General features: G+C 36.1%; 1 protein-coding gene across 1 annotated transcript in view; it reads left to right on the top strand.

Annotated features, from left to right (window-relative positions):
• RTTN (rotatin) overlaps nt 1-17,608 on the top strand; it is a gene marked incomplete at both ends in the record, with an annotated part of 79,312 nt that extends 61,704 nt beyond the window's left edge. The window contains 9 exons of the mRNA XM_084202696.1: nt 821-926; nt 4,640-4,734; nt 8,215-8,292; nt 9,722-9,848; nt 11,585-11,784; nt 13,603-13,870; nt 15,108-15,211; nt 15,562-15,631; nt 17,526-17,608. Coding sequence (XP_084058822.1) covers nt 821-926; nt 4,640-4,734; nt 8,215-8,292; nt 9,722-9,848; nt 11,585-11,784; nt 13,603-13,870; nt 15,108-15,211; nt 15,562-15,631; nt 17,526-17,608 — 1,131 coding nt within the window. The remainder of the gene's footprint in view (nt 1-820; nt 927-4,639; nt 4,735-8,214; nt 8,293-9,721; nt 9,849-11,584; nt 11,785-13,602; nt 13,871-15,107; nt 15,212-15,561; nt 15,632-17,525) is intronic.
• Nucleotides 17,609-17,818: the final 210 nt, after the last annotated feature.

The following is a 17,818-nucleotide window of genomic DNA, read 5'->3' as shown; positions in this document are numbered from 1 at the left end:
GCCTAAAATATTAAGGTTTTCTTAAGATGTCATATTTTTGGCTAGCTTCAAAATATGTTCTTCTCTTTACTATGATCCAGCAACTGTTCTTATTTTCCTATATTTTTCTGATTGCAATGGAGGTTTTTTCTATTATTTTGGATGTCAGAACTGGCACGGTGTTTTAGGGAAAATTTCTAGATAGACAAAATTCTGTAGTGGATAATATATGAACCACAGAGTGCTCCTTGTCTTTCAACTATCTTGTTATATGGCTCCAAATAAATATTCCTTCAATAACAGAGATTATACTTAGGTTATTAGAAATGTGGTGATGCTCACAAAGGCCTCACAAAACTAAGACAACCATTTTTCTCCGGTTAGTAAAAGTATCTAAAATAACTCTCAGTGATTTTTTTTGACGGAATTTCACTGTATTTAATCTCTTCATCATCATTGTGTAGAAGGAAAGTGAGATTGCACCAAAGGCATATCAGTGAGTTGTCTACTACCAAGCCTAATCCTGAATATTAGGAAAATAATGGAATGCCAGGATTTGGAATCTAGGCCTTAGAAAAGTAGAATGTTAAGAAAAGAATAAGAGGGGTGGGCTTAGGAGAAAAAGAAGAAGTATTTAATTAAAAAAAAATTTTAAAAACCCCAAAACACTTCAATGCAGACTGACTATAAACATGAATATAGAGAGGGAGAACTCTATTTAGAAATATAGTGATAAATCATCCAAATTAAAATATAGACTCTGACAATCTATTTTTAGTTGTGAATACTACTTTTAATATGGTCACTTCGTCATTTCAGTAATGAAATTGCATTTTTGTAGGTCTGTGAAAGAAAATCTTCAAAGGATGTGCTGAAAGAAGTTGCTACAAATGCACTGTTGTCTCTGTTAGCTGTCAGTAAAAATGCCCAGAAATGTGCTTTGGAAGGTGAGCATTTCAAAGCGTATGTTAAATTATATGTGAATCAAATGCTTGCAGGTCTTTTACATATTACCTTTAGATTGTAATTTCTTTTTTCAAAGCAGAAGACCTAGGTTTCAGTGGCAGGTTTCTTTTCTGATTTTTACTAAGAAATCTTAATAATTAAAGTTTTCAGCTGCAGATGAAATGTTATAGTCAGTTTAAAAACCTGTGGTGAAGTCACAGGTCTGTGTTGGAGTAAGAAGAGACCTGTTAGCTTTTTACTACTAATGGTACATTCAACCATTACAAACTGGAAATTTTTCACTGGCAGTATCTTCCAGTACTTGTGTAGGTGAAAGTAGGCCCTGTGTTTTTAGTTCTGGCTGTACCTGGACAAGAAGAGAATTCTTTTTCTCAGCTTTGTTCTTCCCTGGTTCTTTGGTCCCATATTACAGTTTAAGTAGGACTTTCTTCCCTTCACAGTAGTAAACCAGCTTCTAATCACAGGCTTCTTGTGTCCTCTAGAACATGGGAGAATGATGAATTTGCATTTCTCATGCATCATGTGTTTTACACCTTTTGATCTGTCCAAGTGCACTTTGTCTTGGGTGCTTTCCTGTAACTTACATCTCTGTTTTTTCCACTCTGTAACCTACACTACACTGACATTGATAGCTTAGATCTGTGCAGTGTCTGATCCCTATAGTGGTAGAAAACTCAACTTCAGGTATTTGGCTGTCTGCTCTTTCCCAGTGTATTGGTTCTGTACTCTGCCCTTACTTCAGTCAGTCTTCTTTTTCTGTTGATGACTTACTAGATCAACTAAGTTCCAGCTTCCTGTTGATTTGCGGAAACAAACAAAACTCCACAACTTTTGTGAAAGTTGGACACGTGGGAATCTTTCCCCTAAAATGACACGTACCTCTGGGAACTCCAGGTCCCTTTTTATCTCCCTCTCAAGTACATATGCATGCAATTTTACAATAGGTTCATACGTATTCATTCCACTGATTTCACATGACACTTGCCAGTAATTCTTCTTTATCAGAAAGAACTCCTGGGTCAGGTTGTCGTGCTATGTCTGTCCCCTTCCCCCCCTTATCTCTTGTCCTTTTGCTGAAGCAGTCCCTCCAAGCACAGGCCCTTCATGAGAACAGGCAGTCAGACTAAACAGCAAGTACAGACTTAACTCAAAAATGTACATTTCACCTAAATCAAAATGGATTTCTACTCTGGAAAATTTCCACTCTGCCTCACTGTGAAGGCACTTCCACTGCAGGAAGTGCATCATTCTGTGCTAGAGGAACCATCAAGTGATCCTTGCTGTTGTGCAACACAGACCTTTGAAAAGAGGAAGACAACTTCTGGGGCTCAAAGCAGTGTTCTAAAGACACCTGTAGCTCTAGCATCACCTGTTCAGCTCTTAAGGGCTACTTTAAGTTAAAAATGCAAAGTCCTGCAGCTCAAAAGGTACAAGCCCTTACAGCTGAAGAGGCTGACTGGAGAGCTAAAAAAAGGGACTGGTAGGCAGCAAACTGAATGTGAGAAGACTAACAGCATCCTGAGCTGTATTAACAGGAACACAGCCATTAGATCAAGGGGAAAAGTTTCTTTCCTCTACTTACCGCTCGTTAGACTAAATCTAGAATAGTGCGTCCAGTTTTGGCCCAGTACAACAACTGTCAACAAACTGGAACAGGATCCCCAGAGGGCCATCAGGGTGGTTGTATTCACTTGTCATTAGAGAAGAAGCTGATGGAGTTGACCTATGTTCTACCTGGAGATGAAAAGGCTTTGCGAGGACCTATGAGATTTTGAAGAAGTTGGAGATGGGTTTCTTACAGCAGTGCATGGTATAGGAGATTGAAAAGAATGGGCATAGATTGAAACATGAGTGTCAAACTGCCTGTAAATAAACATTTGCCCTTTGAAGGCACTGCTAGACATAGAGTGCTGTCTCTGGACATTTTCAAGACCCTGCAGGGTTAAGCTGCAAGCAAACCTTGCCTGCTTAGAGCTTGCTCTGCTTTGAGGAGAAGGTTGGGTGTATGGTTGGGTATATGACCTCTGGAGGCCATCTCTTCCAACTCAAATTATCCTCTTATCATGGAACCATAAAATGAGTTGGAAAGGGCCTTTAAAGGCCATCTAGGTCAACCCCCCTGCCATAATCAGGGACAGTTTCAACTTTATCAGGTTACTCAGATCCCTATCCAACCTAGGGTAGGGGGTGGGGCTTCTACCATCTCTCTGGAAAACCTGTTCCAGTGTTTCACCATCCTTATTGTAAAAAATTTCTTCCTCATATCTAGTCTAAGTTTGTCCTCTTAGTTTAAAACCATTACCCCATAAAACAGGCCCCGCTAAAATGTTTGTCCCCATCTTTCTTAAGCTTTTCCTTTTAAGTGGAAGGCTGCAACCAGGTCTTCTGGAGCATTCTCTTCTCCAGGCTGAGCAATCCCAACTCTCTCAGCCTGTCCTTGTAGATGTATTAGATCCCTCTCAGGATTATTGTGATCTGCCTCTGGACTCACTCCAACAGGTCTTTTCTCTGCTGAGGACCTCAGAGCTGGATGCAGTGTTCTAGGTGTGTCTCACCAGCAGAGCAGAGGGGCAGAATCTCCTCCCTTGCCCTGCTGGCCACTCTGCTTTGGCTGCAGCCCATGATGCACTTGGCCTTCCAGACTGTGAGCTCACATTGCCTGACCATATCTAACCTTTCATTCACCAGTGCCCTGATTACGTCTTGGCAGAGCTGTTCTCGATCCTTTATCCCCCAATCTGTATTGAGAGTTGGAATTGTCCCAACCCAAGTGCAGCACCTTGCCTGATCTTGTTGAACTTCATGAGGTCCATCTGGACCTTGAGCTTGTCCAGGTCCCTCTGGGTAGCATATGAGACCTCAGGTGTGTCAATTGCACTGCTCAGTTTGGTGTCACCTGCAAATTTGCTGCAGGTGCACTCAATCCCACAATGTTATTGATGAAGACATAACCAGTATTGGTCCCAGTATGGATCCCTGAGGGACACCACTTGTCACCGCTCTCCATCTGGACACTGATCCATTGACTGCTGCCCTTTAGGTGTGACCATCTAACCAATTCCTCATCCACTAGTCCACCTGTCAATTACAGAACTCTCCCCTTTGGAAGGAGGTTGTAGAGGGCGGTGTCAAAATCCTAACAGACGTCCAGACAGATGATATCTGTAGCTCTTACCTTCTCCACTTAGTAGTCACTCATTCATCTTATAGTGACTTGAAGACCAGATCCAAAGAAAAGAGCCTAACTCAACATTTTGCCCTTAAAGTCACCTGAACAGTTGCTTTCCTTTGTCTCACCACAGACACAGCAAATCTGCTGTTGTTAGATAAAGATTAGGTAAAATAAATGGATGCCCTAATCTCTTGAAGTTTCACACTTCTAAGGAGCATCATTGAAGATATCCTGAAGCATTATGAGTTATTATCCTCTCCACCCAAATCATCTTCCCCTCTCAATCTTACCAGTCATTCCTTTGGGCATTCCTCTAATGGGACTTTGTTGCAAGAGAACTCAATTATATTCTTGCTTCTTGAGAGCACTCAACTAGATGCACTTAATCTCAGAAATCGTTTGCTACTTCCTGATATCAAGGAGAGAACAAGAAAATCATTGCCAGAAAGATAATTTGGTTTTTAATAAAACATTTTTGATTATGAATGTAATTATAAATGTTACTGGTTTTTTGTCTTCTAGCTGACCTGATAGACAGCTGTATGGAAAACATGAAGCACATTCATGCACAGCTGAATTTGGATTCCCTAAAGCCTGGGAAAGCACAGAGAAAAAAGGTAGCTATAAAAACCAGAACACTGATAGGATAAGGTACTTCCAGCTTTGTTTGTTTGTTTTCTTGAGGCAGATACTATTTGTATGTGTCACAGATGAGACAAAGGAAATAACAGCTTGTAGTGGATCCAGATGCTGGCGCTTCTATAAAATTAAATTATTTTAGAACTTTTACCAACTTAATTATCTCACACACTCTTCTACCCAGAGGTCTCACTAGGTCTCAACTACCTTTTCCAACACAGAGATGACTGCTACTTCAGGAATGTCAGGCGGAAAATCACCTTGGTTCCTATTTTGCAGCTGCCCAGTCTTGGTTGTTCACTGGACAAAGCCCCTGGGCATGTCCTGGTGGTTTTTTTCCATTCCTCTCTCTGGTCCTCAGGGTCTTCTCCCATTTGCCATATTGTTACTCCAACTTCATATACTTCTTTCTGGGGCCATTTCTTTCTGTGAGGGACCATCTCTTTTCAGGAATCCTTCTTTTTTCGACTGACTTTTCTTTCCAGAACTCCAAGCTTCTGTTTGCCTAAACTCAGTAGTATACATGCAAAGTACAACATGATCAGCCTCTGAATTACTGGTTCTGTCTCATGTCTTTTCATTAATTGGAGGATTTGGGAATTCCCACTTTTAGTCTAGGTTATCAGAATTAGCAGCTAGTCCATCCTGGCTGAAAGCAGCAAATAGCAGGCTGATTGAGAGTTCAAAATTCACTTTCAGACATCCATTCATATACTCATCTCATCCTTTTGTAATCTGTTGTGCTTGTAATTTATTATATTTATCTTATAGCAATATCAGAGTATTGTTTTCAAACTTAGTTGGACTTTCAGTCTTGACTTTACGGCCCTATCTAATCTGGCTAGTTTTTTCCATCTTGTTTCCACAATTTTTTTTCTCTTCTCCTTCAGACTTGGTCTGGACATCTCAGTTTCTTGTCATCAGACTCAATTGTCCCTGGTATATTAACTTCTTTTCAGTTTTGTGTCTCTTTAACCTCATACTTGTGGTCCTTCCACTGCCTGCATTCCCAGTAGTTTCTCTCTATTCACAGTTTATTTATTTAGCCTTTTTTTTTTGCAACCTGCCTTCCAGTTTTTCTAGGCTCTCATGTCACCCAAGTCTTCTTTACCACATATAGATATAAATTATGTCTTGCCATCATACAACAGTTTCATAAGATTTTTGTTGCAATTTGCTTGTTCTCTGCTGGTTTCATCTAAGAGAATTAATAAAATACAAGCAGTAACCTCTGCTGTCAAGTTTGATATCTTGTCCACTCCCACATAAATCAGAAATTGCAGAAAACACCTTCCTGTAGGGTATTTTCTGCATTGCTTAAACTAAATAGTATTTTTGTCTGAGGTTTTGATACAGACATTAGTCTTGGTTTGTGAGAGTATGTTTTATGACAATGAACTCTTAAAAAAAAATTGAGTTTGACCCTGAGAAGGCTACCATATTTTTTCTTGAGATCTCCTAAACACACTCATTTTACCTTTTCAAGTGTTGGAGGCTGAAAGGAGTCCTGCCCTAGATATGTCCTATAAGGTTGAAGTCAGCTGGTTCTTTGTAGTTTTTGGGTTGTAGAGAAATTTAAAACTTGAATGAACTTGGAGGAAAGGAGCCTCTGAGAAAGTTCAGAAAACCAGTTTATGTTTCATTGAAAATTCTTTGAAAGATTTGCAAAAGACTTTGTGACAGATTTCCCGCTTAGCTGAGACTGTAGGTTGCTGTATCATGTGTAACTGTGCTGTTCATCATATGTGGTACATAATGACAGTTTCGTGTGGGGGACACTGAGACATTGCTCTCATGGTAGACTTACCTGATCATTCACAAAACTGCTTCTTTGCCCTCTTCAGGACACAGCTCTCACAGGAAAGTCATGACAGCTTCTTTTCTTTTTTCCTTTCTCTGACTCTTAGTTATTGCGAAAAACGTGTTTTACCTAGCTTTATTCTCAGGTCAGCTGAGGTGTTTTTCTTGATATTTCTTTTCTTTCACAATAATTAGTGTGATGCTAATAAAGAGCATGAAAAGTATTTGGAAGTAGTCAAGCTTTCAAAAAATCATGTCAAAATATTATTGTAGTAAAAAGCAAGATATCCTAAAAGAAATAAATATAAACAGTGTTATCAATGCAATCCATAACTTTTTCAACCTCCTAGAAGTTTGTACATTAAATATGAGTTGTAGTTCATGGCATTTTAATGCTATTTTACTTATTAACTAAATTAATACTTACAGAATTCCTTGAAAGAATTCTTGTCTCAAGAGTCTTGTCTTAGTGTTAGCATTTTATTTGACTAGAGGTGAGACAAACCAGTTATACAATGTATTTGTAATAATGACTTGTGTGTTTCTTCCTCATCTACTACACCTGGCTTTCATTAACCTTGTTGCAGTAGGCTGTACTGCAGAGTAGTTAATCTCTAAATGTCATCAAATACATGATTTATGATGTATAAGCACATTATGATTTATAAGCATGCATTGTTTTTTCACCTTGTCTGAGATTAAGTATGAATCCTATTTTACATTTTTGTTCCTTTATGCTTGATAAGACAGGAATAGTATCCTGTGGTGAATAAGCTTGTTGAAATTTGGTAATCTTTCAGAAGTAGTTTAGTGTGTCACCCTTACAGGAGTTAGGGCAGCCATCACTGCCCTGTAGTGTCACAGCTCTGTCAAGAAGATAGATTCTTTGTTCACTTGTAACTTGAATCTCAGGGTAGTTCCTCACTGTCCAAAGGTCTGTATTTATTTTTGTAATATTCTTATCAGGTTGGAAGTTATTTATAACTTCTATATTTATAGTTAAGGATAGGAAATGAATTAAGATCTTAGGAATGTAAGGATGGATTGGCCTGACCTGCTGTAGAGATCACAGAATATTGTGAGTTGGAAGGGTCAGGGTCTCCCAAGGATCATCAAATCCCATTCTTAAATGAATAGTCCATATAAAGGTCAAACCCACAACCTTAACATTATTAGCACCATGCTCCAACTGAGCTCATCTCAGAGTCTGAAAGACAGAGCTAATTTAACCTTGTTTTTATCCAAGGAAGAAAAATAAATGCTTTTAGGCAATGATTCATTTGACTTGTTTTAGACGTGTGCTTTAGGATGGAACAAATACTTGGAAAGTTCCCGGCCGTTCTTCATTAGTCATAAGAAAAGTGGAACTCAACATTACAGATTTCTGCATTTGGTCACATTGGTGCCCCTAGAAATAGTTTCTGTGGGTTATAAAGAAAGATAAGGATAATAAGTTACTGGTTATTAATGTCTTTAGTGAACATGCTTGAAGCTAGCTGAGATGAATTCTATGTGATATCAGAAGAAAACTGCTGAGCAGATGTGACCCAAACATTGATACCTTAGATTTGCACTTCTTCTTTTGAAATATCTTTCCTCCTTGTACAAAATTCATTCTTTCTTACATTGATGATCTTAAATTATTTTTCCCTGGATAGGAGGATAACCTTATCAAGGAGTTAAGGTGTTCTATGCAGCTCCTTAGAAATTGCCTCTTTCAAAATGAAGAATGCAAAGTAAGTATTCTTATACTAAAGTAATATGGCACATTTAGTTACTGAATGAAGATAATTTTTTTTCCTACTTGGAAGTTATTTTCAAGCTGGCTAAATTTAAGTTTGATATTAATAGCAAGAAATATTTCATTATTATTCCCACTTCCTAAGAATACTTCACACATCTATTAGGAACTTAGTGTTCGTATGGAAACATCATCTCCCAATAGTTTCACATGGCTGTTATCTTTAATATCCACTTCTGCTTTTTGTAAGTCAATAATTCTAATTTTCAAAGCATACAACATGAAAAATGGATGTGGAGAAAAGTGTGGAGCCACCAGAAAAGTGCATAGAGATACATTTCAGATCTTAGAAAGTTATTTCTTCTCCTTACTTTTTTTGCTTTTCTGAAAGACAAGAAAACCCCCAAACCACCCCAACAAAACAAGCAAAACCAAACAAAACTCAAAATCTAAAAAACAATTTGCTATTTATTTTTCTTTATCTGAGTGAAATTGTACTAATCCTCCAAAACACAATTTTGTTTTCATATCCATTTTTTATAAAATCATTTTTCTTGCTCAGAATCTTGAATGTCTTTTAATTTTATTCTTGATTTTTACTCTGTTCTTTTCAATTTCTTTCCAACTTCCATTCTGCCTACTTGTTTTTTTTTTTCCCCATGGGGAAAATACTACATTACTTGTTTTCACTTTTTCCTGTGTTCATTCTTTCTGATTACTGCTCTTCTTCTTTCTTATTGCTGATACTATCACAGATTTATTTCCACTTTCACAGTTTAATTTTTCTTGGCATTGTGTTATTTATGCTATTTATACAACTTGGGCTACTTTTAGCAAATGCAGTGGTAGAACTACAAGATTTCCTGACTTTTCAGGAGTGCCCCTTTTCCAGGGCATGTATTAACATCCTTTTTGTGTGCAGAACACTTGGGGCTGAATAAGGCATCTGATTATTCCTGAAGTCCCCATAACTTGGTTGTGCCATAATCTCAGCTAAGATTATTGTGGAAAGTTTTTCTTCTTTTGATCAGGATTTGCAGAAAGAATTGCTTGGAGGATTGAAGGAGGTTACTGTTGATAACTGAAGATTTCTATCATTTGCTCTGTATACAACTGCACTCTTGTATTTCCATGCTTTTTGAGTTCTAATAATTACTTTAGAAGGAGTTGAATAAAACTTTAGAGAGCTCCTGAAAAAGAACACTTGGAATGAATAAATCTTTGCTTTTGTTTGCATATCTTTCAGTAATTAAGATAGGTGCTGGTTTTGACTGGTGTAGAGTTAAATTCATTGGTGGTTGAAATGATGGTGTCAGTTCTCCATACAGTCTTTTAAACCATAAGATAAAAATATGGTTTTCTCATTCTATATTTCATTTTCAAAGGACTGTTTGCATTTGAAATTCTTCCTCATGTTGTTGTAGATGGCAGCACTCAAAGCTCATCTTGTTCCTGTTCTGCATTCTCTGTGGCCATGGTTTTTAGCAGATGATTCCTCAATGGAAATAGCTCTGCATTTGCTTTGTGTCTACACTGCAAACTATCCTGCAGGTATGAAAGTCACTCTGTGGTGGAATACATCAAAATATTTTACCAGAATAATTAAGACAGAAAAGCAGAATAAAGGGAAAAGAATGTTTACTGCTACCATGAGAGGAAAGTGTAAAAGCCCTGGTCCATCAAAGTCCATCAAGAGTTTTGATTTTAATACGATCCAGACTTTTGTTCTGATCTGGTTCAAGCTGTTGGGTTTAGCAAGAGTGCAATTGTACTAAAGGATTAAATAGCATTTAATTCCAACCATTATGTTTGAAGGTTTTGCTGAACATCCTGCCAAGCTGAATAGTATATTATAGAAGTATTCTTCTAGGAATTCTTTAATAGAGAGCAGTGTATCAGTACCTTGTATGGGTTGTACATCAGTCCTTATTGAGAACATTCTAGTTTTGAAATAGTCAATCAAATTCAATTTTGTATTAAATTTCTTCAATTTATTTATGCCTGGACTCAGTAGCTTGCATTTGTATATTTTTCATAAGGAATCTCCTTTTCATTTGATCAAACCTTTTATTTCCATTGATATTATCCCCATTACTAGAAGCCTGAACTTTCTTCTAGCATGGATTTTCCTCTTTCCATATCCTGGTTATTTAGATTTAGCAAATCATAAATGATGATTTGCAAATAGCTTGAAGAGACACAAAAGTGTCTGTTCCTTTCTCCCTGTCAGGATACCAAAACTGTTAAAATAAATAGTTAACGGTTAAAATATGACTCTTTTTTTAAAGTTAATGTCTCCAGACCTTAAATGAACTTGCAATTACTTTTTTCATAAAGAATTTGTTTTAATATGGGTTGAAGAAAGATGTGTATAAGTCAGCTACAGAGTAAAAAATAAAAATGTGGTGTCCTGTCCATGTGCAAGAAATCAAGCTGAAGTGACTCTAGGCTGCATATTTATTTTCCTTGCTGATGAGAGCAAGTGCTCTCTGATCAATCATGGTTTTTCTTTCTGTTTGGAATAGCTGGCTTATGAGGTGTCCCAAATTTACCTACTCTGAACTGGTTAACCGCTCCTCCTCAGTGTAGTCAGAGAAATGCGTGTAAATGTTTGTCACAGTTAAGCATTGTCTCATTTTTGTTTACTTTTGTCATGTAAGAAATTACCTGTTGTTGCTGATGGCCAGTGCCACTAAAGAAAAAGACATATCTATATTTGTGCAGAAGGCATTTATCTGTACTAGGTCAGTAACATAGCTGTTCCCTGCTACTGTATTAATTCAAACTTGTAGCTCTGTAGCATAGGATTGTGCATTCTTCTGTTGTACAATGTAATGACAGCTGCAGACAGCGCTTATATTTCTCAGAAAAATATTCTAAGAAACTTATATTAATCCTTTCAAATTATACAAAGACCTCTTTTTTTGAGCCAGTTTCAGAGGATCCCTTCAGATTCAACCTCTAAATAATTGTATAATTACGTATATGTTCTGGGTTTTAAGGAGACTTTCTTAGATGGAGCAATGGCTCCTATTTAACGGCAGAATCACCTCTTACATTCCAGAACAACAGAACAGTAGATGCCTATTCCAGTAAAGTGCTACATTCAGGCACGATTCTATTTGTAGCATGTCTGATTGACTTTATTGGAGTTCAAAGAACAGATACCTAACAAATCCTTTGAAAAGTTCCATCTCAGTGTTTGAGCAGTTGCACTGTTGGTTCTATAGATTTTTTTAAAATATATATCTGCATTTCTAATGTGATTAATGTTTCATTGCTTTAAGGTTGTGCTTCACTTTGTTGGGCCAGTGGTGGACAATCATCACTTCCATCTGCACGAAGTGCAGCTGGCAATTCATTAATGCATTACATCTTGAAATTGGCTTCCCATGTGTCAAATGATAACAGCCCAGTTCAGCAAGTGGTCTTTTGTCTAATATCTAACCTTGCTCTGTCTCATGACTGTAAAGGCATTATTCAGAAGGTAAGCAAATGATAACCTGTACTTTAGCAATGGATGCAATTTCCTTTTTAATACACCCTCAAATTTTAATATGGAGTGTCCTATAATCATATGGACATGCTTCTGTGGTAATCAAATCCATTGTGTCTTCTCAGCTGCGTTACTGTTCCCTAAGAGCAGAGTGTAATTCAGTTATGTTCGTAGTCTGGACAATTTTTGCTAGAGCTTTTTGTAACCTGTTTCAGTGGACTGTAACATTTTTAATACCCATATATATTGATAGCAATCACTAGTGGATCATGCAAGTGAGTTTGCTGTAGAACAAACTGCACATGAATGAACAAGAAATGAAAAATTGTGTAAATCATTAGGTATGCTGTGGGAAACAAAACATTTATAAAAGTTTTAAGAAAAAAGCAATGATTGGATGTTGGATAAAAATCTATTCTTTTTAGACAAATGTATGCAATATCTTTTCCTTTTTACATTTTGAATATAGAATGATCCTTACTTTGTTTTATAAAATGTGCTGTGAAAAATCTGTTTCCTGTAAACTTTGATCATTTAAATAAATTCAAACCTTGAGAAGAAGATTGACCATGCAGAAAGTCAACTGTAGTAGTGACATGATCAGATGAGCTAACACAGCAGAAATTATAAAAAGTGTATTTGTTTCTAGCACCTTTTATAGTAATTTATTAATTGCAAAAATTTCTTTTGATCTCCTTTAACAATGTTCTGTTCTTGGACCTAATTACCTGTTAGAAATGCAGGGAGAAATAGATCTTTTTGTGATGCTAATTATGTAAAGCATGGTCATACCATTGCAAAGTGGCTAATACTCACACTTTTTGATAGAAACAGAGTTTGAGATCTCTTCTGTAGTAGCTGTTGTATTCTGTCTTTTTTTTTTTTTTGCTTTTACACTCTTCAGAGTTTCACTCTAGTGTGATAGTACTTCCTTCTCTCTCTTGGGCTCTGCTTTCATAAGTGTAAGCAATGCTGAATAACCAATTCCCTCTGTGAAAATTAAATTACCAATATTATATTCACATGAAGAAAACCACAATGAGTTTGTATGCTGGGTTGCTTGCTTTCAACCAGATGCTTGTATACATTGTAAAGATTCAGTGAGACTGGGAATATTTAGTAAAGGACTTTTTCATTAGAGGAATTAATGTTAGAACGCCTCCCTCTTGCAACAGGGGAATTGATTTTTGTCTTCTCAGAATCTCCTTAAAGTGGAGGCAAAGCTGAGATACTGTATGTCATATCAATGCACAGTTCTTTTTCTTCAAAGCTTACACAAATAGAAGACATTCCTCTAGCTGTCAGTGAAGGGAGGAGTGGTGCTGTAGGTTCTTACAAGTCACTTCCAACTTGAGGCATTCTGTGATACCTTTAACATTTGTTAATAGCATGCAATAATAAGAAAGGAATCAAGAATACATTATCTAATGTAGTGGATTGATTCACTTAAAATGTGGCTAGCTTATTTTTGGGTAGAAACAATGAGTGCAAAGCAAAAAGCTTATGTAGTAGTAGGAATTAGTCTTTAAAGAAATATACTGTGTTGGGATCAACTTTTATGTGTCTACACTGCATAAATTATTATAGAAGAAAATGTATGTTACCATATTAACTTTTTAACCATGCAGCAGATTCTTTCCAATATATTTTTTTTTTCAAAAATCCTTGACTAATAAGGGGTTGCCTTTAATGTGTAAATTTAACAATACTACTAGTGTTTGGTCAAGTATGTAGACTGGAAGGTCAAACAACAGCAAACAAGCCATGGAATACTATAAATTCTAAAACCCTTTTTCTTTCTTCTAACAGAGTAACTTCCTGCAGAACTTTTTATCACTTTCATTGCCAAAAGGAAGCAATAAAAATCCTGGTAACGTGTCTACTCTCTGGCTAAAGCTGCTACTGAACATATCTTTTGGAGAAGATGGACAACAGATGGTTATGAAGATAAATGGCTTTTTAGACCAAATCATTGAAATGTGTAAATACAAGCACAAGAGCAGCCAACATCTAGCACTTCTTATTCTACATAACATATGTTTTAGTCCAGCTAATAAACCAAAGATATTAGGTAATGGTAAGTATCTGAAGAGTATGCAAACTCTTGTTCTCTGAGTGTATCATGGCTTCCAGAATACTATATTTTCATGGCAGTTTGGGTTACTGACCAAGAACTCAATGTTGTATTTTAGAAGAGCATTTTTATAAAAAATTAATTTTTAGAATTACAGAATACATATTTTGGCAGAGAGACAATTATAGTGATACATAATAAAAGGAAAACCAAATAAATAGTTTTCAAAAGAAAATCAAGATTCATTGTTAGGCAGATCATTTGGATATAATAACAGATTATAAATAAAAGGATTTTTGCAGTTTTCTCAAACAGCTAGTTTTTCAGGGAGGGTTGAAGGGTTCTTTGTATCAGTCAGTTGAAATAAATGAAGTTCTTATCTTTCAGCTGGACAAAACTTTCTTAGCTTATGCAAATCATGAGTGTTGAGACAAACTATTTTATGTCCTGTCATGTACAGAAAATGTTTATGATAGTGATAAAGTTATGTCATGACATATATATTTAATGTAACATTATGCTCAGAACTTTTTTCTTGGTTGTTTGTAGAAGGCATGTTTCTTTCCTTCGTTTAACTGCAGAGAGAATGTTCCTGTCTTTGTTTCAAATTCTCAGCAGGTTTTCCATAGTGTCCATGGTTTTTATTTTTCCTAAGATGTGGATTTACTGCCTTAATTAAAAATACATTATTTAGTTACATAATCTATGAATTTTTGTTGTGAAGTGAAGAAGCAAAGTGGAAGAGTTCAGCTTCAGAGCAATGCTAGAAAATTAAGGCACCTACAATGGGGTGGAAAATATTTCTCATTGGTTGCAAATCATCTGCATAATAAGTATGAAGGGAAATAGAAACATCTTAATATCCATCCTTATGTGGCTCTAATTGTGGCTTCTGGGAGTTATAAAACAGTTTCACAGCTTACTTAGTCCCTAAGCATAGCTGATAGCTATACATAATGTTCATGTTTTATTACTGGTGGCTTAACTTTTTAACATTACTTGGTTTTGTTTTGCTATATTGTTTTTAACACTTCTTTCAATGTACTGTGCTGATTTTATGAGTATATTGAAATTTAATCGATAATAAAGTTTCTGTAATTCCTCTGCCATACCAGTATTTGTCATAAAAATAAGTATACTCCTAGCATCAATCTACTGAGGCATGTAAATATATTTACATTGCTCTTGATTATATTTTCTAGATGCATTTGGTTTCATGTTTTTTTATTTGTCTCATTAGATCAAGCTATTGCAGTACTGTCTGCTTGTTTGGAAAGTAACAGTCCTGCTGTTCAGAGAATAGGAGCAGCTTCGCTTTGGGCTTTGCTTCACAACTATCAGAAGGTTAGTATTTAAGAAATCTGTGAAAAAACTGTAATGTTATACTTTTATGCTGTAAACAATACAGTAATCTCTAAGTAAATAATAATAAGGTTTACAATAGTCATTCTGTTTTATTTTAATTGCGTAGCTGCTGAGGCTGGGAGATTAAACAACATGGTATAGAAGCAGATTGTCCTTTGTAATTTGTGACTGCTTATATAAATGCAGTCTATACGGTGATACAGTTATATTAATTCTAAAATTCCTACATCTCGTGCTCTGATGAGTTATTGTAATTTTTTTAGCTTTGTGTTAAGGAGTGATCATGTGGACAAAGCTCACTGTGTTTTGTGTGTTTGTGTGTGCTACAGGCAAAAGTGACTTTGAAGAATCCATCTATAAGGAGAAGAATAGATGAAGCTTATTCTTTAGTGAAGAAAAGTAGGTCTTATTTCTACCTAATGCAAATTCTTAATTTTTCTATCATTAAAGCATTTCAATTTATATCATCACAGTAAGTTTTTGTTGTGCTACAAGTTTTTGAAAGGATACTTTTGTCCCTAACATCACAATTAGCAATGTGGCTTATGGTTTGGCATCTTATAAATAGAGATGGAGAAAAATGCCTTAGGTGAAGACCTTAGGTAATTACCAAGTTTAGTTTGGAAGCATAGGTCTGATCATGCTTGCAATAAAAAGCCTTTTTGTTGTCTTAGACACCATGAGTTCTACCATCATTATAGTGCAAGGATTTCATATCGCCAATATCCTCAATGTTTCTTGCAAGCAGCTCCTCTATGCACTGACTGTTCCCAGCCCTTGCAGCAGTTATCTGACTCCTCTTACTCCAGATCTCACCAATCCACTCTTTTATACCACTTGTTCTTATTGGCTACAGGTGTGGCCTGTTAACATCAGGCCTGCTTCTAATCTTTAGTAATTGGTCCAGCTGTAACTCATTGGGGGATAAGATTACCTTCTATACCACCTTCATTTACCCATACTGTATTCTCCTACACCTTTTCATAGTACAGTTTTGTGAATCTTTAAATTTTAAATTTAGTGATAAGAAAAATTGTTCTCTTGGCAAGGACTTTGCCTAACCCTGCTCAGCTGCAGGCTGTTGAGCCACACAGAGAAGGGACCAGTACAGAACATTGTTCCCACATTAAAATATTCTGGCATGGGTTAATGACATTCTGAAAGCTTCACATTTTTGCTTAAGTAACTGAACATAGCTCCTGTTTGAATGGCTGCAATACAATAGATTCAGCTGAAGAACAGTCAGTATGGATGGTGTTCAAACACTGATTCAGAGCTTCAGTAGCTAATAATGGGTTTATTGGTTGTTAGTCACATCAAGTTAGTCTAATCTTGAAAGGACATGATAGTATCTTTTTAAGCTAATGAGCTTTCTTACTAATTTAAATTGTTCTATGGATGTACTCAAATAGGTTTATTGATTAAGGGGCTTATAATGCAAGGTTTCCATAGTATTTGCATAACATATTTGCCACAAACTTTCTCTCTACACTTGCCATTGTTGGTATCCTAATAAGGAGGAGGTGTATTTTTCGTAGTACATCTCATCATTCTTCCTGTACTGTTGCCCAAATTCATTAATTTTGTGACTGTACTGTTGTTTCAAACTCAGCCTTTACTAAGTCAATCCTTAAAAATAACAATACAGCATTTCATATACTGATAATGTATTAATAAGTTTGTACTGTTCCTTATAGCAGAACTACCACAGATCAGAGACTTTTCTACCTTATTGAATCAACGAGGTAGAAATATGTACTTTTTACAGATTAGCACCTCATAACATTAATCCCCATTTATTTATGTACTGATCTAGAACATGAAGTCCCAGACTGAACTATTGATTTTTAATTCAATAAAAATTTGCATATCAAAATAAGGATTTTATGCAACCTTCATTGTTACAGTTTACAGTTGTGTAATATGTCATCAATATTGTCACTAAAACATTCCTGCATTAAGGATCCCAACTAGTCTGTGCTTGTAAAGCTTTGATCACTTAACAGTGATAATTGGGCTAAAATGGTAGATTGTTATTCGGAGTACACATGGGGAAATATTTCAATATGGCTATTGTTATTTTATATTTCCTGCTTTGTCGTACCCAAGGGTAAAACCAAAACAGACTTTGTGACATAAAGTACAAGTATTTTATTTGCTACTCATTAATACAGAGGTTAAGGTCATAAACCAGCATGAATTCTTGCAAGGCACTTAATACAATCTTTGGAAAAGTAATTTTGTATTAAGAATCTACTAGAAATTCAAATCTTGGGATTTTTTTTCCTTTCAGGTTCTCCTCAGACAGAAGAAAATGAGCTACATGCCTATCATGTAAAATGCTTAGAGAATATAGTGCATCTTCTTGATTGTTAATGGTCATCAGTTGACTTCTCGTGTTGAAATTGAATAGCTTGTTCAATGAGAGCCTGAAATTTGAAGAAAGCACTTCTGATTCACAGATTTGTGGCAGCAGCAGATTTATGAAGCCTTTGAGGAAGGAGTTCATCTCTTTGAACCAAAGAAATTGCACTGTTTCTGGTTCAGACTGTTTGTACTGTAATCCCAATGGGAAATTATAATTAT

The sequence above is a fragment of the Fringilla coelebs genome (assembly GCF_963513975.1).
Source record: "Fringilla coelebs genome assembly, chromosome: 1".
NCBI lineage: Eukaryota > Metazoa > Chordata > Aves > Passeriformes > Fringillidae > Fringilla > Fringilla coelebs.
The sequence above is the reverse complement of the archived record's forward strand: the minus strand, read 5'-3'. Positions and strand labels throughout refer to the sequence as shown.